General features: G+C 48.4%; 1 protein-coding gene across 1 annotated transcript; it reads right to left on the bottom strand.

Annotated features, from left to right (window-relative positions):
• Positions 1–551: 551 nt before the first annotated feature.
• LOC133140538 (mucin-2-like) lies at positions 552–15,192 on the bottom strand. Its single transcript, XM_061260551.1, has 18 exons — positions 15,128–15,192; positions 14,535–14,567; positions 13,680–13,913; positions 13,258–13,343; positions 13,014–13,175; positions 12,182–12,963; positions 11,632–11,743; positions 9,500–9,573; positions 7,037–7,101; positions 6,232–6,376; positions 5,088–5,251; positions 4,680–4,883; positions 4,341–4,510; positions 4,024–4,213; positions 3,561–3,688; positions 3,319–3,435; positions 2,089–2,196; positions 552–998 (listed from the first exon to the last, which is right to left on the bottom strand). Exons 1-18 carry the CDS (start codon positions 15,152–15,154, stop codon positions 872–874), a joined length of 2,928 nt encoding a protein of 975 aa, XP_061116535.1. The 5' UTR covers positions 15,155–15,192; the 3' UTR covers positions 552–871.
• Positions 15,193–15,451: the final 259 nt, after the last annotated feature.

Genomic DNA, 15,451 nt, shown 5'->3' with positions numbered 1-15,451 from the left:
CTAATCTGGTTGATAAGTACGTTTATCCAGTATGTACAATATACAACATATTTTCCGTGCCTTTTGACGCTGTTGTGTAGGTCCGTTTTCACACGCTTTTGTATTCCTGTCCTAAATATTCTGCTGCTTCAAGGGGTCACCGTTCAATTCATGCAAAACGCATGGAAATGATTTTAGTACACGGTTTGAATTTTCGTTCAAGTGTAACGACGTTTATCATATGTGTGAATGGAATAAGATAAATGTTTAACGTTATTTTTAATACAATAATATAATAATGTGTTTGTGATAGACCAGACACTTGTTACTCGTAATATTTTCCTAATTTTCTTTCATCTTGGCCAGAATGGCCACTGGCAGCACTACCGGATATACTGTAACCCAAGTAGTTATTGATTGACTCGTTCCTTCCATTTCAGTTATATGCACTTATTACTCCCGCGAGTTCCTGCTCTAAATTCAGGAATGCTAACAAAGTATCTTTGTAATGTAAAACAGCCGACAATAGACGCAAAATTATTTAATAGTTACTTACAAAAATAAACGCATTCCAAAGATTTCTCAGCAGATTGAACAGATACATGATTTTCAGATATTATACATTGATAATGTAATCACGTAGTTTTCTAACAATTACAATTATCTGGCTTCTTTATCAAACAATTACCAGAGCTAGGACTTTTAACAAGAACTTGAATTACAAGTATGCATATACAATGCATATACAAACCACAGTGCTGAACTGCACAAACTATAGGAGCAGTATTTAACTACACAAATGACACGTGCAGTATTTAAATCCTCGAGCGTGTTCAGCTTTAATGACTGACTGAGTGCCAGCCGGCAGGGTTAATGCGGTCCAGCTGTGTGATTAATGCGGCAGCCCGGGTGGGGTCAGGCAGGCGAGATCGCACTTCATCTCCAGGCTGGGGTTGATGAGTCTGAGCTCCTGGACGTTGTGGAAGTCACAGGCTCCATAGAGATGCAGCAGCCTCAGCCTGAGAAGCACAGACACTGCGGTCAGTTACACCTGAGGGAGCGAGCATTAGCCACAGTTATACCTGAGGGAGCCTGCATTAGCTGCAGTTACACCTGAGGGAGCCTGCATTAGCTGCAGTTATACCTGAGGGAGCCTGCATTAGCTGCAGTTACACCTGAGGGAGCCTGCATTAGCTGCAGTTACACCTGAGGGAGCCTGCATTAGCTGCAGTTATACCTGAGGGAGCGAGCATTAGCCACAGTTACACCTGAGGGAGCGTGCATTAGCCACAGTTACACCTGAGGGAGTGAGCATTAGCCACCGTTAAACCTGAGGGAGCCTGCATTAGCCAGTTATACCTGAGGGAGCCTGCATTAGCCACCGTTACACCTGAGGGAGCCTGCATTAGCCACAGTTACACCTGAGGGAGCCTGCATTAGCTGCAGTTACACCTTAGGGAGCCTGCATTAGCTGCAGTTATACCTGAGGGAGCCTGCATTAGCTGCAGTTATACCTGAGGGAGCCTGCATTAGCTGCAGTTATACCCCACACGCTACACTACACACTGGGTACTCAGCTCCAGTGCTTCTTCTCTCTTCTCTGGTTCTGTACAGAACATCCAGAGCCACGGCTTTGTTCAAACTTTTATGAGACCGTCAAACTGAAATGTTTTTGGCTTCAACGGCGAGTCTGTTTCAAGGTTGAGACCAGAACACGAAGCTGAGTGTCTGGCTGAACATGAATAAAGGCTCCCTTTCATCACTTGGTTTCATAAGCACGGGGACCAAGCGGAGTCAAGAGCCTCATTCAACTGAGTCAACGGTGTTTATGCATGTCATTGTGCTCTTCCAGGGGAATACAGAGGGGAAATGCAGTCTGATCTGAATTCTGCCACAACCAAACACTGTGTACACTGGGTGAGAGAGAGACGGTGAGGAGAGAGAGGGCGAGAGAGATAGAGAGGGACAGGAAGAGACAGACAGGGAAATGAGAGAGAGAGGGAGGAGAGTTGGGAGGAGAGAGGGAGACGGGGAGGAGAGACAGACAGGAGAGAGAGACGGGGAGGAGAGAGATCGGGGCGGGAGTTATGAGACGGGCAGGAGGTTTACCCTGTGTGGTATCGGCAGAGTTTTCGGAGGGAGTCCTGGCAGATGTAGCAGAAGCTGATTTTCACAGTGTGCAGGTGCCTGGAGCCGTAACTGGCCAGGACCTGGACCCTGTGCAGGAGAGACTGAGCGCATGTAATACAACACACAACAGCACGATATACAGCAATATAACACCTGAACACACTGAAGAACAGACACTCTTCAAATAAGAGTGTGTCTAATGATGGGGTGGCCTGTAGCGTACTGGTTTAAGGTAAAGGACTGGGATACGCAAGGTCGGTGGTTCTAATCCCGGTGTAGCCACAGCAAGATCCGCACAGCCGTTGGGCCCTTGAGCAAGGCCCTTAACCCTGCATTGCTCCAGGGGAGGATTGTCTCCTGCTTAGTCTAATCAACTGTTCGTCGCTCTGGATAAGAGCGTCTGCCAAATGCCATTAATGTAATGTAATGATGGGTTCTTTATTATAAGCAGAGCAGGAGAGACAGAGGGCATGTAATATAAGACAGGACAGCGTGATATACAGGAATATAACACTGAAGAACAGACACTCTTTAAATAAGAGTGTGTCTAAGAATGGGTTCTTTATTATAAGCAGAGCAGGAGAGACAGAGGGCATGTACACACAACAGCGTGATATACAGGAATATAACACTTAAAACGCACAGAAGGACACATTTTAACACATTTATTATAGGGACAGGGACAGGGTATTTAGAATAAGCACACTGCCCTGTTACTGCGAACAATTACCACCAGCAGGAGAAGGGGAATATGTCTGTTGGCATAGTTACGGGTCAGGGCTGCCTCGGAATTGTGATGCGGTACAGCTTGCTGATCTGCGGGAGCCATGGTTACTGTCACCGGGGGCGTAATAATGAGCATGTGCTCTAAATAGCCTAGAGATCAGAGCAGGACCTGCTGGGTCCGGGGGTGCACTCTGAGCCCTGAAACGCCCAGACGCACTTCAGTTCTGCTGAACTGTGCCCCACTGATGCTCTAGCCCATCTTACAGACTGGGGCGCTGTTCAGCTGTCCGTTTGTCTGTCACCAGAGCATGTTCCCTACTCACTGCACAGCACAGGAGACCGATGAAGACAGACAGATTCACAGACAGACACACACACACACACACAGTCAGATAGACACACATACAGACAAGACAGCCAGACAGCTAGACGCAGAAAGACAAATAGACACATACACAGACAGACGTGTATGCAGGAGCGTACCCTTTGTTGCTGGTTTTGGTGGAGCTGAGGTCCAGGTACTGAAGACCTTGGCAGGCCTTGGAAATCGCCTGAATCCCCAAATCTGTCACAGCTGAACAGCCACTCACATCCAAGAACCTGTAACACACATATACTCACATATAGGTTTTTGTAACATACACAAACATACGCACGCAGTCTCTCTTTCACACACACAGGCACCTGATTGGCTTGGTAGCTATGACTGCAGTACAGTTCATGACCTGATGGAGGTGCTGTAGGTGCTAATCTCGATCAGACTGCGGTCGGTGACGGAGGGACAGCAGCGGAGTGTGAGATCCTGGAGCTTGGGGCACTGCCGTGCTATCTGGTGCACAGTCTGATCCCGTACCTGCGGGAGAGGAGAAAGCGGTCCTCACAAGACAGACCAGGAGGAAACGGTCCCCACAAGTCAATCCTGGAGGAAACGGTCCCCACAAGTCAAACCTGGAGGAAACGGTCCCCACAAGTCAGACCTGGAGGAAACAGTCCTCACAAGTCAGACCTGGAGAAAACGGTCCTCACAAGTCAGACCTGGAGGAAACGGTCCTCACAAGTCAGACCTGGAGGAAACGGTCCTCACAAGTCAAACCAGGAGGAAACGGTCCTCACAAGTCAGACCCGGAGGAAACGGTCCCCACAAGTCAGACCAGGTGCAAAGCGGGGACACTGAACACAGAGCCTCACCACAGCGAGTCCTGTCAGGTCGAGGGAGGTCAGCTGCTTCAGGCGGCCGATGATGAAGGTCAGACACGCCTCTGTGACGTTCGGAAGCTTCCCAAGGTTCACCACTTTCAGGTTGGGGCAACACGTCGCCATGAGGCCCAGACACGGGGCGCTGAGACTGCGGGACCCAAAAACCTCCAACCTGCGGAGACTAAAACACAGACACGGGGGGTTTGTGAATTAATTAGCATATGTGCAGTGTGTGTGTGTGTGTGTGTGCAAGGAGTGTGTGTCTGCATATGTGTGTGTTAGTATGAGATTGATAGTGTGTGTTCTACCTTCTTCCATGTCGTTTGACGATAATTTTAAAGACCCTGTCAGTTATACTGCATCCATTGACCACCACACTCTCCAAACTGCAAGGGAAGAAATACGCTATCATTAGACAATGACATCGCAGTGCCACATGGGGACTGACCCAACCCACAGCGTATGGATGCGTTTCTGACTTCCATATCAGTCAGCTTTCCTTTACAAAAGACTGAACTGCATTCCCGTGCCCGTCACGCTGCCAGTAGCGGTGCTACGCTAACAAACGCTCCTCTGTGTGCAACAATAAAGCACCACCTCTGTGCATCAGATTCACTGCGATCACAGCTGTGCTACAGACGCCCTACACTTGTGTGTGTTAGCGAGCTCAATGCTTGTGCTGTGTGAGGGCCCTGCCTGCTGGTGGCGCTAGCGAGCGCAGCAATGCCGGTGTCCGTGGCGCCGGTCCAGCTCACGTCCACATTGGTTAGGCGAGGGCAGTACCGACTGCAGGGGAGGAGGAGCTTGTTTCCATGGAGACCGGGTCCACTGCAGTTCACAATCCTCAGCTCCTGAAATGCACCAATCAGCACGTCTGTAACAAAACGCACCGACAGGCATGATGGGTCCCCTTGTACAGTAATCCTCTGAAGAACTGAATGATCTCCTGTGGGTTTCTACCGTCGCAGGACAGCAGGGGGCACTCCTCTGCAGACTGTCCACAGTGAGTGGAGGCGGGTTCAGTGCGGGCGACTGGCATGTTGTCGTAGCCGTACCTTCAGGGAGCCGCCTGATTGGGCGAACAGCTCCTCCAGGCCCCGCGGAGTGACATGCTCGTCCGTACACCTGCACAGGGTCAGGCTGCAAGGGCCCCGCCTCCCTATACTGCTCAGCCAATCAGCATTCAGACACGCACTGTTCTCAATCCTCACCACCTGCCCTGCAGAGAGGCAGAAAAGAGGAAGGGAGGGAGAGCGGAAAAGAGAGCCTGTTAATCCTTGAAGAAGAGGAGGAGGAGAGTTATGCCTGCCTAAACTGCCTCAGTGTGACCAGGCTCGGATGGACTCAGGGCCAAAACCGGGCTTTGTTTTTTAAGCTCACTTTTTAAGCCAGTATATGTGTTTCAGCCACCAGCTTCAGTGTAAATCAATGGTAACAACAGTCAAAGTAGAAAGTCTATATTTTTTTCCCACTACAAAGTGTAAACCCAATAGGTGTTTTTTTTCTGTGTCTAATGTCTCCCCATGTGCCAATTTAAGTTACTGTGTTGTTTGTACACACAAATTCTGTGGATGAATCAAGAGCAGTTTATGTCATTGCTGAGTCGCTGTATCACATGTACTTAGTGGACAACTCGGATTCTTCATGTCCATGTCATGTCTCCTGACTGTCTCCGGCTCCAAATTGTACAAAATGGCGGTGCCTGAAAATTGCACTTACGCTTTTCACAAGGGAACGGGTGACATCTGCTTATAATAAATTGTTTCTACAGCCTACGGCTTAGGCGGGGGAACCACAAGGCTGTGCTGTTCATTTCAGACCCACTTGCCTTTCACCACAGAGTGTCCTGGAGAACATCCTTCAACCAGAACACCCTGGCCTCTCAACAGGAGTTACTAGAGGTCATCCCAGAACACCCTTGTCCCACAACACTGGTTACAGAAGGTTGTGCAGAACATCCTGGCCTCTTAACACAGGTTACTCAAGGTCATCTCCCCAGTGATGACATTGAGTGTGTGCATGTGCCTGTGTCTGTGTATGCATGTGTGTGCATATGAGTGTTTTTGTATGTATGTGTATGTGTCTGTGTGAAGGGAGGGGCTTGAGACAAAGGGCTGAACACCCTGATCACTGCGCAGTATGTCACTGTCCCGTGTCCTGTGATTGGCTGGGGCGGCCCAGTGAGGCGGTGCAGCTTACACAGTGTCCTGTCATTGGCCAGTCTACACAGGCGATGGCAGGTTTGCGCTACATGGCACAAGTCACTGTGGGACATCAGCTTCAGGATGGCCATCCACAGCTCATCAGGAAGAGACAGCCACGGCTTGGAGACGGTGCCCCCTGGCTGCAGGTGGTGGAAACAGCATTACTCGACAAAGTGACATCACTGATCCAATCTAAAATATGGAAGCGATCACATTCAGCCCAAAAAGGAGAACAGTGGCAAAGCGCTCCTGAGATAAGACAGAATTCCTGACGCAAGCCCACCGCGGTGGAGCACAGTTAAGGCATCAGACTTCGACCCAGGAATCAGTTTGATGCAGCTGCACACTGAGGTCCAGGGTTCACGCCCCGGTTCTGCCAGATCAGAGTATGGCCGGCGCATGAGGGAGGGGGGAGGGAGGGGGGAGGGAGGGGGAGGGAGGGGGGAGGGAGTCGGCGGGGAGGATCGCCGCTTGCAACCGTCCCTGATCACCTCGGGATTACAGTCCGAGTCGCACGGCTTGAAGAAGACGTGCCGTTCTCATTTCAGCAGGGTTGTGACGGTGTTTCATCAATAACACACGGGAATTGCCGATAAACAGGGTACAACTGGCCACCAAATTGGGAAAAAATTGGGAAAAAATATGAAACAAATAATAATAAAAAAAAGAATTCCTGATGCAAAGCCTCTCACTGGAATTAGGTTTGGCTTAAGTAAGAAACACTGTGCCATGTGCCATGCAGGGTGCGGGGGATGGGGGCTTTAAAAATGCTTAAATGAAGCATGCAGAGGATCTCTCACCATGTGATGCTGTGGAGCATTTGTTCCAGGGCAAATTCTGTCTTTCAAAGGACTGGAGTCTGAACCTGAAGAAGAGCAGTGGGGTGCAGTTTCAGTGCAGTGTGGTTTCAGTGCAGTGCACTTTCACAGCAATACAGCGCACTTTCACTGCAATACAGTGCTGTTTTACATCAGTACAACACAACTTTCACTGCATTACAGTGCAGTTTCACAGCAATGCATAACACGTCACACTGCACAATACAGCTCATATTACACTGCATTACAGTGACATTTCACTGCAATACAGCACATGCTCACTGCTTTCCAGTGCAGTTACATGGCAATACATAGCAAAACCCGTGCACGTTATTATTCTGAAAAGATTTACCAATGTTTGGGTTGACTCGATGTGAATTCGCATTTCACAGCAAGATATGCAAATTCATCCACAAATGTATTTTTGTGTTAATATCTTGGCTAGAGTAGACTCTAAGTCTAAATATTATTTTGAGATAAATTTGCAGAGCGTGCTATAAGCAATGTCTCAAAAATCCATGTGTACCAGGTAATGCGTAAATGCACACTAAGTCATAGTGAAATTAGTGCCCAAACATTGGTAAATCCCAAAAAATATTGCCTGTCAAGAAATATATTATTGACAGATAGTTATTAATAACATGTATTATTACATTTGTCTGTTTGAGAGAGATCTAATAGCGAGTGCAAGAGTTTGTGAACCAAATATGTTCTCTAAGATTCAGAGATATTTGTGAATCTCATTTTATTTGTGTACGGTTCATTTAATTTATTTAGAGATTTATGAGACGATAATATCTCCACAGGTTTAGTGCAGTTTTAGTGCAGCACTGCCATTTTTGAGATATGGGGAATTTTGCATGTATTTCATATTTCCATATTAAACAGGCTTAGCTAGAGACACAAGGTACGCTGCCTGTTTTTTTTTTTTTTAATGTCCCCAGAACAGGTTGTTAATGCGAGAGCCCGGGCTCATAGTCAGCACAGAGACAGGCTGCGTGGGTCTCATGACCGCAGGGGCGGGGTGACATGGCACAAAAACAAAAACAGGCCGCTGGTGTTTACGCCAGGGACAGAGAGCAGTTAACCACAAACATAATCCGATTTACACCCCTCAGAGTAGAGTCAAAGGGTTCACTCCCAATCGCTTATTTTCACTCCTTGCACCTCTTCCTCGTGTCCTTGCCTCACTCGTTAGCTCCACCAAGCGGAGGACCCGAGGAAGCAAGGATGAGATATGAGGACAGAGGAATCAAGGCATCGTGTAACAGGCCAATGGAACGTATTTGCTCATTCAGTCAACCACAGATGTGGCAGATGGATCCACAGGTGGGTGGTGTACATATCACACGCTCTGTAAAAAGACGTCTGTAAAGGCTGCATTTAAGTATCCCGGTTGAAGCATCCTCCAGAAGCATTTAAATGTTCTCAAAGATGGCAGATCTCAACCAAATCATGTGTCATGCGTTATGTGAGGACTCAGGAGACAAGGACGGATACAATTGAGGATTGGAATGAACCCCATATCCCTTGAACTCTCATTGCTGATATCACCTGAAGTCAGCACTTACTGTATATCCACAAAGCTCTCACTGCTGATATCCCCTGAACTCAGCACTAAACAGTATATCCCCAAAGCTCTCATAACTGATATCCTCTGAACTCAGCACTTACTGTATATCCCCAAAGCTCCCACTGCTAATAACCCCTGAATTCAGCACTTATTGTCTATCCCCAAAGCTCTCATTGCTGATATCCCAAGAATTCAACACTTATTGTATATCCCCAAAGCTCTCATTGCTGATATCCCCTGAACTCAGCACTTAGTGTATATCCCCACAGCCCTCATTGCTGATATACCCTGAATTCAGCACTAACTGCATATCCCCAAAGTTCTCATTGCTGATATCCCCTGAACTCAGCAATTACTGTATATCCCCAAAGCTCCCACTGCTAATAACCCCTGAATTCAGCACTTATTGTCTATCCCCAAAGCTCTCATTGCTGATATCCCCAGAATTCAGCACTTATTGTATATTCCCAAAGCTCTCATTGCTGATATCCCCTTAACTCAGCACTTAGTGTATATGCCCAAAGCCCTCATTGCTGATATCCCCTGAACTCAGCACTTACTGCATATCACCAAAGCTCTCTTGACCTGAGTGTGTTCACAGGGTGGAGATCACCAAAGCTCTCTTGACCTGAGTGTGTTCACAGGGTGGAGATCACCAAAGCTCTCTTGACCTGAGTGTGTTCACAGGGTGGAGATCACCAAAGCTCTCTTGACCTGAGTGTGTTCACAGGGTGGAGATCACCAAAGCTCTCTTGACCTGAGTGTGTTCACAGGGTGGAGATCACCAAAGCTCTCTTGACCTGAGTGTGTTCACAGGGTGGAGCGTCACACCTTCCACAGAGGGGGCCGGGGGCAGCTGTAGTAGTACTCACTGAGGGCAGAGTCCTGGGGAGTGCAGGCAGCCACTGAGCATGAGGTCACAGCTGGCCGGGCGGAGGGTTTCACTCTGCAGCCAGTTAGAGGATGAAGGGGGGGAGGGATAGAGGGAGAGGGCAGGAGAGAAAAAGAGAGTGAGAAAGGGAGGGAAAGAGAGTGGTAACTGAGCAATTTCAATGATCGGTGTACCTCCCACAGACCGTCTAAATATTTCTCCTTTCACAAACTCACCAGCAGATGGAACCATAACCATGGAAATTCATTCCTGCTCATGTTTGGTTTGAAATTTCAGAAAGCTTTAAAAGGATTAAAGGATTAAAAAAAGATTAAAAACTGTAAATATTGTCCAATCCCAAAAAGACAGAACTGATAATACAGTTTGATAAACACAAGTAGAGATGAGTACATATCACTACCCTGCTGATAAAAAGGTTTTGAAACAGCTGGTAGCTGGTTGACAAGTAAGACCAGCTACGGCTATGTTTTGAAACAGCTGGTAGCTGGTAATTCAAGCTAGTCATAGCTGGATTTTACACCTGGGTATGCTAACATCTAAGTGAGGAAATAAGTGAAGTGAATGTGTAAAAGGTGAACACATGAACATTGGCCCTCTCTCCCACACATCAGAGAGATGAGAAGCTCTTTGAAACGGGGATTTTGTTCATCACTTACATCGAAAACTTCATGAGAAACCCAGAAACCATGCATGCAGCGAAAGCACACTCATTTACACACAGTTCATACCCTTGAGTTACACAGACACACACTGCGCTCTGTCTTCTCTGTGTGCTCTTACAGGGAAACTGCGCAGATGTTCTGAATCACACTGCGCATTACATATGCCTCTTCTAATAGGTGGAGACAACTGCAGTTTCCCCAAGAGCTGAGGCTCTCAAATCAAAAATCAAAAGCATTCTGGCTGACTGTCAAATGGTTACTGTGTCTCCAAGGCAACTAGAATGCAGGTCTTCCTGGTGACGGGCAGAATCAGGGCAATGGGCAGTCCACAGAACAGAATTACCCCTGTAACAGCCTGCTGTTAATCTGCACAAGAATATCAACTAGAGTGGACTATCACCTGCGTAGAGAGGACTATCAACTGCATAGAGGGAGATATCAGCTGCGTAGAGGGAGATATCAGCTGCGTAAAGGGAGATATCAGCTGCGTAGAGAGGACTATCAGCTGCGTAGAGAGGACTATCAGCTGCGTAGAGGGAGATATCAGCTGCGTAGAGGGAGATATCAGCTGCGTAGAGGGAGATATCAGCTGCGTAGAGGGAGATATCAGCTGCGTAGAGAGGACTATCAGCTGCGTAGAGAGGACTATCAGCTGCGTAGAGGGAGATATCAGCTGCGTAGAGGGAGATATCAGCTGCGTAGAGGGAGATATCAGCTGCGTAAAGGGAGATATCAGCTGCGTAGAGAGGACTATCAGCTGCGTAGAGAGGACTATCAGCTGCATAGAGGGAGATATCAGCTGCGTAGAGGGAGACATCAGCTGCGTAGAGGGAGATATCAGCTGCGTAGAGAGGACTATCAGCTGCGTAGAGAGGACTATCAGCTGCATAGAGGGAGATATCAGCTGCGTAGAGGGCGATATCAGCTGCGTAAAGGGAGATATCAGCTGCGTAGCGAGGACTATCAGCTGCATAGAGGGAGATATCAGCTGCATAGAGGGAGATATCAGCTGCGTAGCGAGGACTATCAGCTGCATAGAGGGAGATATCAGCTGCATAGAGGGAGATATCAGCTGCGTAGCGAGGACTATCAGCTGTGTAGAGGGGACTATCAGCTGCGTAGAGGGAGATATCAGCTGTGTAGAGGGAGATATCAGCTGCATAGAAGGCGATAACAGCTGCACAGAGGGAGATAACAGCTGCACAGAGGGAAATATCAGCTGCACAGGGGGGAATATCAGCTCATCTTGTTTGTTGATGAGGCTTACAATTCTGCTTCAATGCGCAGTATAATGCTGAGGAGGTAACCTCTCTGGGTGTATGGAAATCTTGGACCACAGACCTCTATCAGTTACTTTTGATTCCGTAAAGGTTTATCTGATAAACCGTACATAGCTGTATGAAAATGGGGTGGGTTACGGTTCTGTGACTGGCAGGTTTTTGTGTCTCACCTCGGTAGCAATGTGCCTTCAGCGTAGGATGACCACAGCATGCTGGACTTCTCCCAGAACCTCCTGCGGCGAGAGGAGCCTGAACTTACTGCTCGCCTGGGCCATGACGACCCTGAACACAGCGTTACCAAGAGACAACAACAGTGTCAAACTGACCCAGAACACAGCGTTACCAAGAGACAACAGCGTTACACTGACCCTGAACGCAGCGATACCAAGAGACAAAAGAGTTACACTGACCCTAAACACAGCATTACCAAGAGACAACAATAGCGTTACACTGACCCTGAACACAGCGTTACCAAGAGACAACAACAGCGTTACACTGACCTTAAACAAAGCGTTAACAAGAGAAAATAGTATCAGACTGACCCTGAACACACCGTTACCATGATAAAACAATGTTACACTGACCCTGAACACAATTTTACCAAAACACCAGTATTATGACCCTGAACAGTGTTACCAAGAGAAACAGTGTGTGTGAACTGCATTAAACATTAATGTAACAGGAATAGAGGAGGTGGCTCAGGGTGTTGTATTGTGGTACCTGGTGGTTTCTTTGCTTCAACAGGCTGCTTCTTTTCAGAACTGCTGCGACACCCGTCCTGCAGTCCTGTGTGTGTCTCTCTCACTGGGTCTTCTGCTTGGGCAGGAGCAGGTAGCTCTGCAGTTGTGTGGTTAGCAGGTGTGTTAGTGGTTAGCTCTGCGGTTGTGTGGTTAGCCGGTGTGTTAGCGGTTAGCTCTGCGGTTGTGTGGCTAGCAGGTGTGTTAGCGGTTAGCTCTGCGGTTGTGTGGTTAGCAGGTGTGTTAGTGGTTAGCTCTGCGGTTGTGTGGTTAGCAGGTGTGTTAGCGGTTAGCTCTGCGGTTGTGTGGTTAGCAGGTGTGTTAGCGGTTAGCTTTGCAGTTGTATGATTAGTAGGTGTGTTAGTGGTTAGCTCTGAGGTTGTGTGATCAGCAGGTGTGTTAGCCTCAGTGGTTGTGTGGTCAGCAGGTGTGTTAGCGGTTAGCTCTGCAGTTATCTGGTTACCAGGTGTGTTAGCGGTTAGCACTGCGGTTGTGTGGTCAGCAGGTGCAATTACAGGTGAAACACTCTTAGGGGGAATCTCTTCCAAAATAGATATAGGTGGATGTGCACTAGCTGCCAGGGCTCTCCTACTCTCTCCCCTCTCACAGTATAAATCCCTACGCACTCCAGTGAGATTCATACATCTGCTCTCACTGGAGTCAACATACTGAGACCGCAGTCTGCCTGCCCTCTCTCTGCCCACCTCGGTGCAGTCCTGCAGCTCCTTTCGGTTCAGCTGCACCTCCGAATGACCCTGTGTCTTCCTACAGTTCAATTGAGCGACACACATGAGGTAGGTCTCGTAGACGCTAACACCAGGCTGTGACAGGGGGCGGGGCTCAGGGCTGGGCTGGGAGAGGGGGCGGGGAAAGGGGTGGGGCTCAGGGCTAGGCTGGGAAAGGGGGCGGGGAAAGGGGTGGGGCTCAGGGCTGGGCTGGGAGAGGGGGCGGGGAAAGGGGTGGGGCTCAGGGCACGGCTGGGAGAGGGGGCGGGGAAAGGGGTGGGGCTCAGGGCTGGGCTGGGAGAGGGGGCGGGGAAAGGGGTGGGGCTCAGGGTACGGCTGGGAGAGGGGGCGGGGAAAGGAGCGGGGCTCGGGGCTGGGCTGGGAGAGGGGGCGGATAAAGGGGTGGGGCTCGGGGCTGGGCTGGGAGAGGGGGCGGGGAAAGGGGTGGGGCTCAGGGCTGGGCTGGGAGAGGGGGCGGGGAAAGGGGTGGGGCTCAGGGCTGGGCTGGGAGAGGGGGCGGGGAAAGGGGTGGGGCTCAGGGCTGGGCTGGAAGAGGGGGCGGGGCTGGGATGAAAAATACATTTGTGGGGACTCATGAACCTGGCTGGTGGGTAATTCTTTGCTGTTGGTAAGAGTCACATGACTGCGTTTTGTATGAGTCACATGATCAGAGTTTGTGGGAGATGCGTGACCCTGCCCCACAGCAGGTGGGACTGTGGGCCCAGTTCTGATGAAGTTCTGAGCCCAGGCTAACACATGCCTCAGCTTCTGGTGTTCTGGGACATCAGAGTCCTGTAACAGCAGCGGGTCCAGTTCTGCCTCATCCCGGAGCGGGTCCAAAGGCACCTGCCTGTTGCTCAACCCGTCCGCATGGGCTGCTGCCCTTTTTGGTTCCAATGAGTTCTGGATGCTTTGATTTTTGCAGAAGAACTGCAGGCGCTTGGTTCTGAGGGTGTCCAAATGTGGGGTCCTGGGCCCGTCTGCGGGGGTCTGGAAGCCAAAAATGTAGTAAGCACTACATAGCATAGCTCACACACTTTGTTTAATAAATATACAATATACACTCAGTGACTACTTCATTAGGTAGAGCTATACACCAGCTTGTTAATGCAAATATTTAATCAGCCAATCTTGTGGCAGCAACTAAATGCATAAAATCATGCAGATATGGTCAAGAGGTCCAGCTGTTTTTTCTGACCAAATGTCAGAATGAGGAATAAATGTGATCTAAGTGACTTTGATAGTTGGTGCCAGAGAGGGTGGTTTGAGAATCTCCGAAACTGCTGATCTCCTTGGATTTTCATGCACAACACTCTCTAGAGTAAACACATTGTTAATGAGAGATGTCAGAGGAGAAGGGCCACACTGGTCGAAGCTGCCAGGAAGGTGACAGTGACGCAAATAACTACAACATTATGCAGAGATGCAGAAGAGCATCTCTGAACACACAACATGTCAAACCTAAGTGGATACACTGCAGCAGCAAAAGACATAATGAGTCTAAAAAATAGGTCTAATAAATACCTAATAAGTGCTCAATGAGTGTAGACATACATTTTTATATATACAATATTTGTTTCTTTCGAATGTTGAAGGAATTGTTATCCATACCTGAGCTTGATTAGGTCCCCCGTCCTGTGCCACCTGTCCGTCAACATTGATCAAACATGACGTTAACAACCCGCCCAGCAACTTACTTGCACGCGCGTCTCATCATAAATCAGCGGAATTACAGTCAGGTCAAACCATTGAACTATACAATAACAGCGGGTCAAACAGAGGAAACTCAGACAGATGCTTTTTCGTTGACGTTCGCTCTCGTAGTGCGTCAACCCTTGCTTGGATTATTTTGCCAAAACTGAAACTCATATGAAGGCTAAAAGGGTGATGACGGAGCAACAACCTTCTATGTTCTATCTAACATTAGTTAACTCGCTAGTCAGATGATTCGGAATGTATTCCGCTAATTAATGTAAATTTGTGTAACTTAAGTTCGTTAGCTAGCTAGCTAGCTTGCGTTAATACTACATGCACATGCAATGGAGCTAGTTCGCTACATAGCCAAATTATTTTTTATAAATTAGGCAATGGTGGACAGGTTACTAAATACAACAGTTATGTATCCTTATTTAAAATAGCTGAAGTTAGCAAATACGCTTTGCAAATGCTTTTTTCAGCACTGGACATTAAAATAGAGGACATACCGAGAGAACCGTACGCTCAGACCCCATCTCCACTGGTGCGTCTAAACCCAGGTGTTACTATGGCGACCCAACTGGCAAGGCGGAAATCATAGCAGCTAGCTAACATGATTCTGGCTGCGAGAAGTAGCGAGTTAGCTAACATATTGCAGGTCAGCATTGTCGTTCGCTGCAGAGCTTTAACAGTGGACGAAATATGGATATCCGAAGATAAAAAGCAACACAGAACACGAACACAGGTAAAGGGTAGAAAAATAACGCTGAGGGCGAAAATGTTGATGTCAAAACAGCTCTTAGGATTCTGTGCAAGAGATACGCCAGTTGAGC

This window comes from Conger conger, chromosome 11, assembly GCF_963514075.1.
Source record: "Conger conger chromosome 11, fConCon1.1, whole genome shotgun sequence".
Lineage (NCBI taxonomy): Eukaryota > Metazoa > Chordata > Actinopteri > Anguilliformes > Congridae > Conger > Conger conger.
This window is presented reverse-complemented; position numbering and strand designations above follow the sequence as displayed.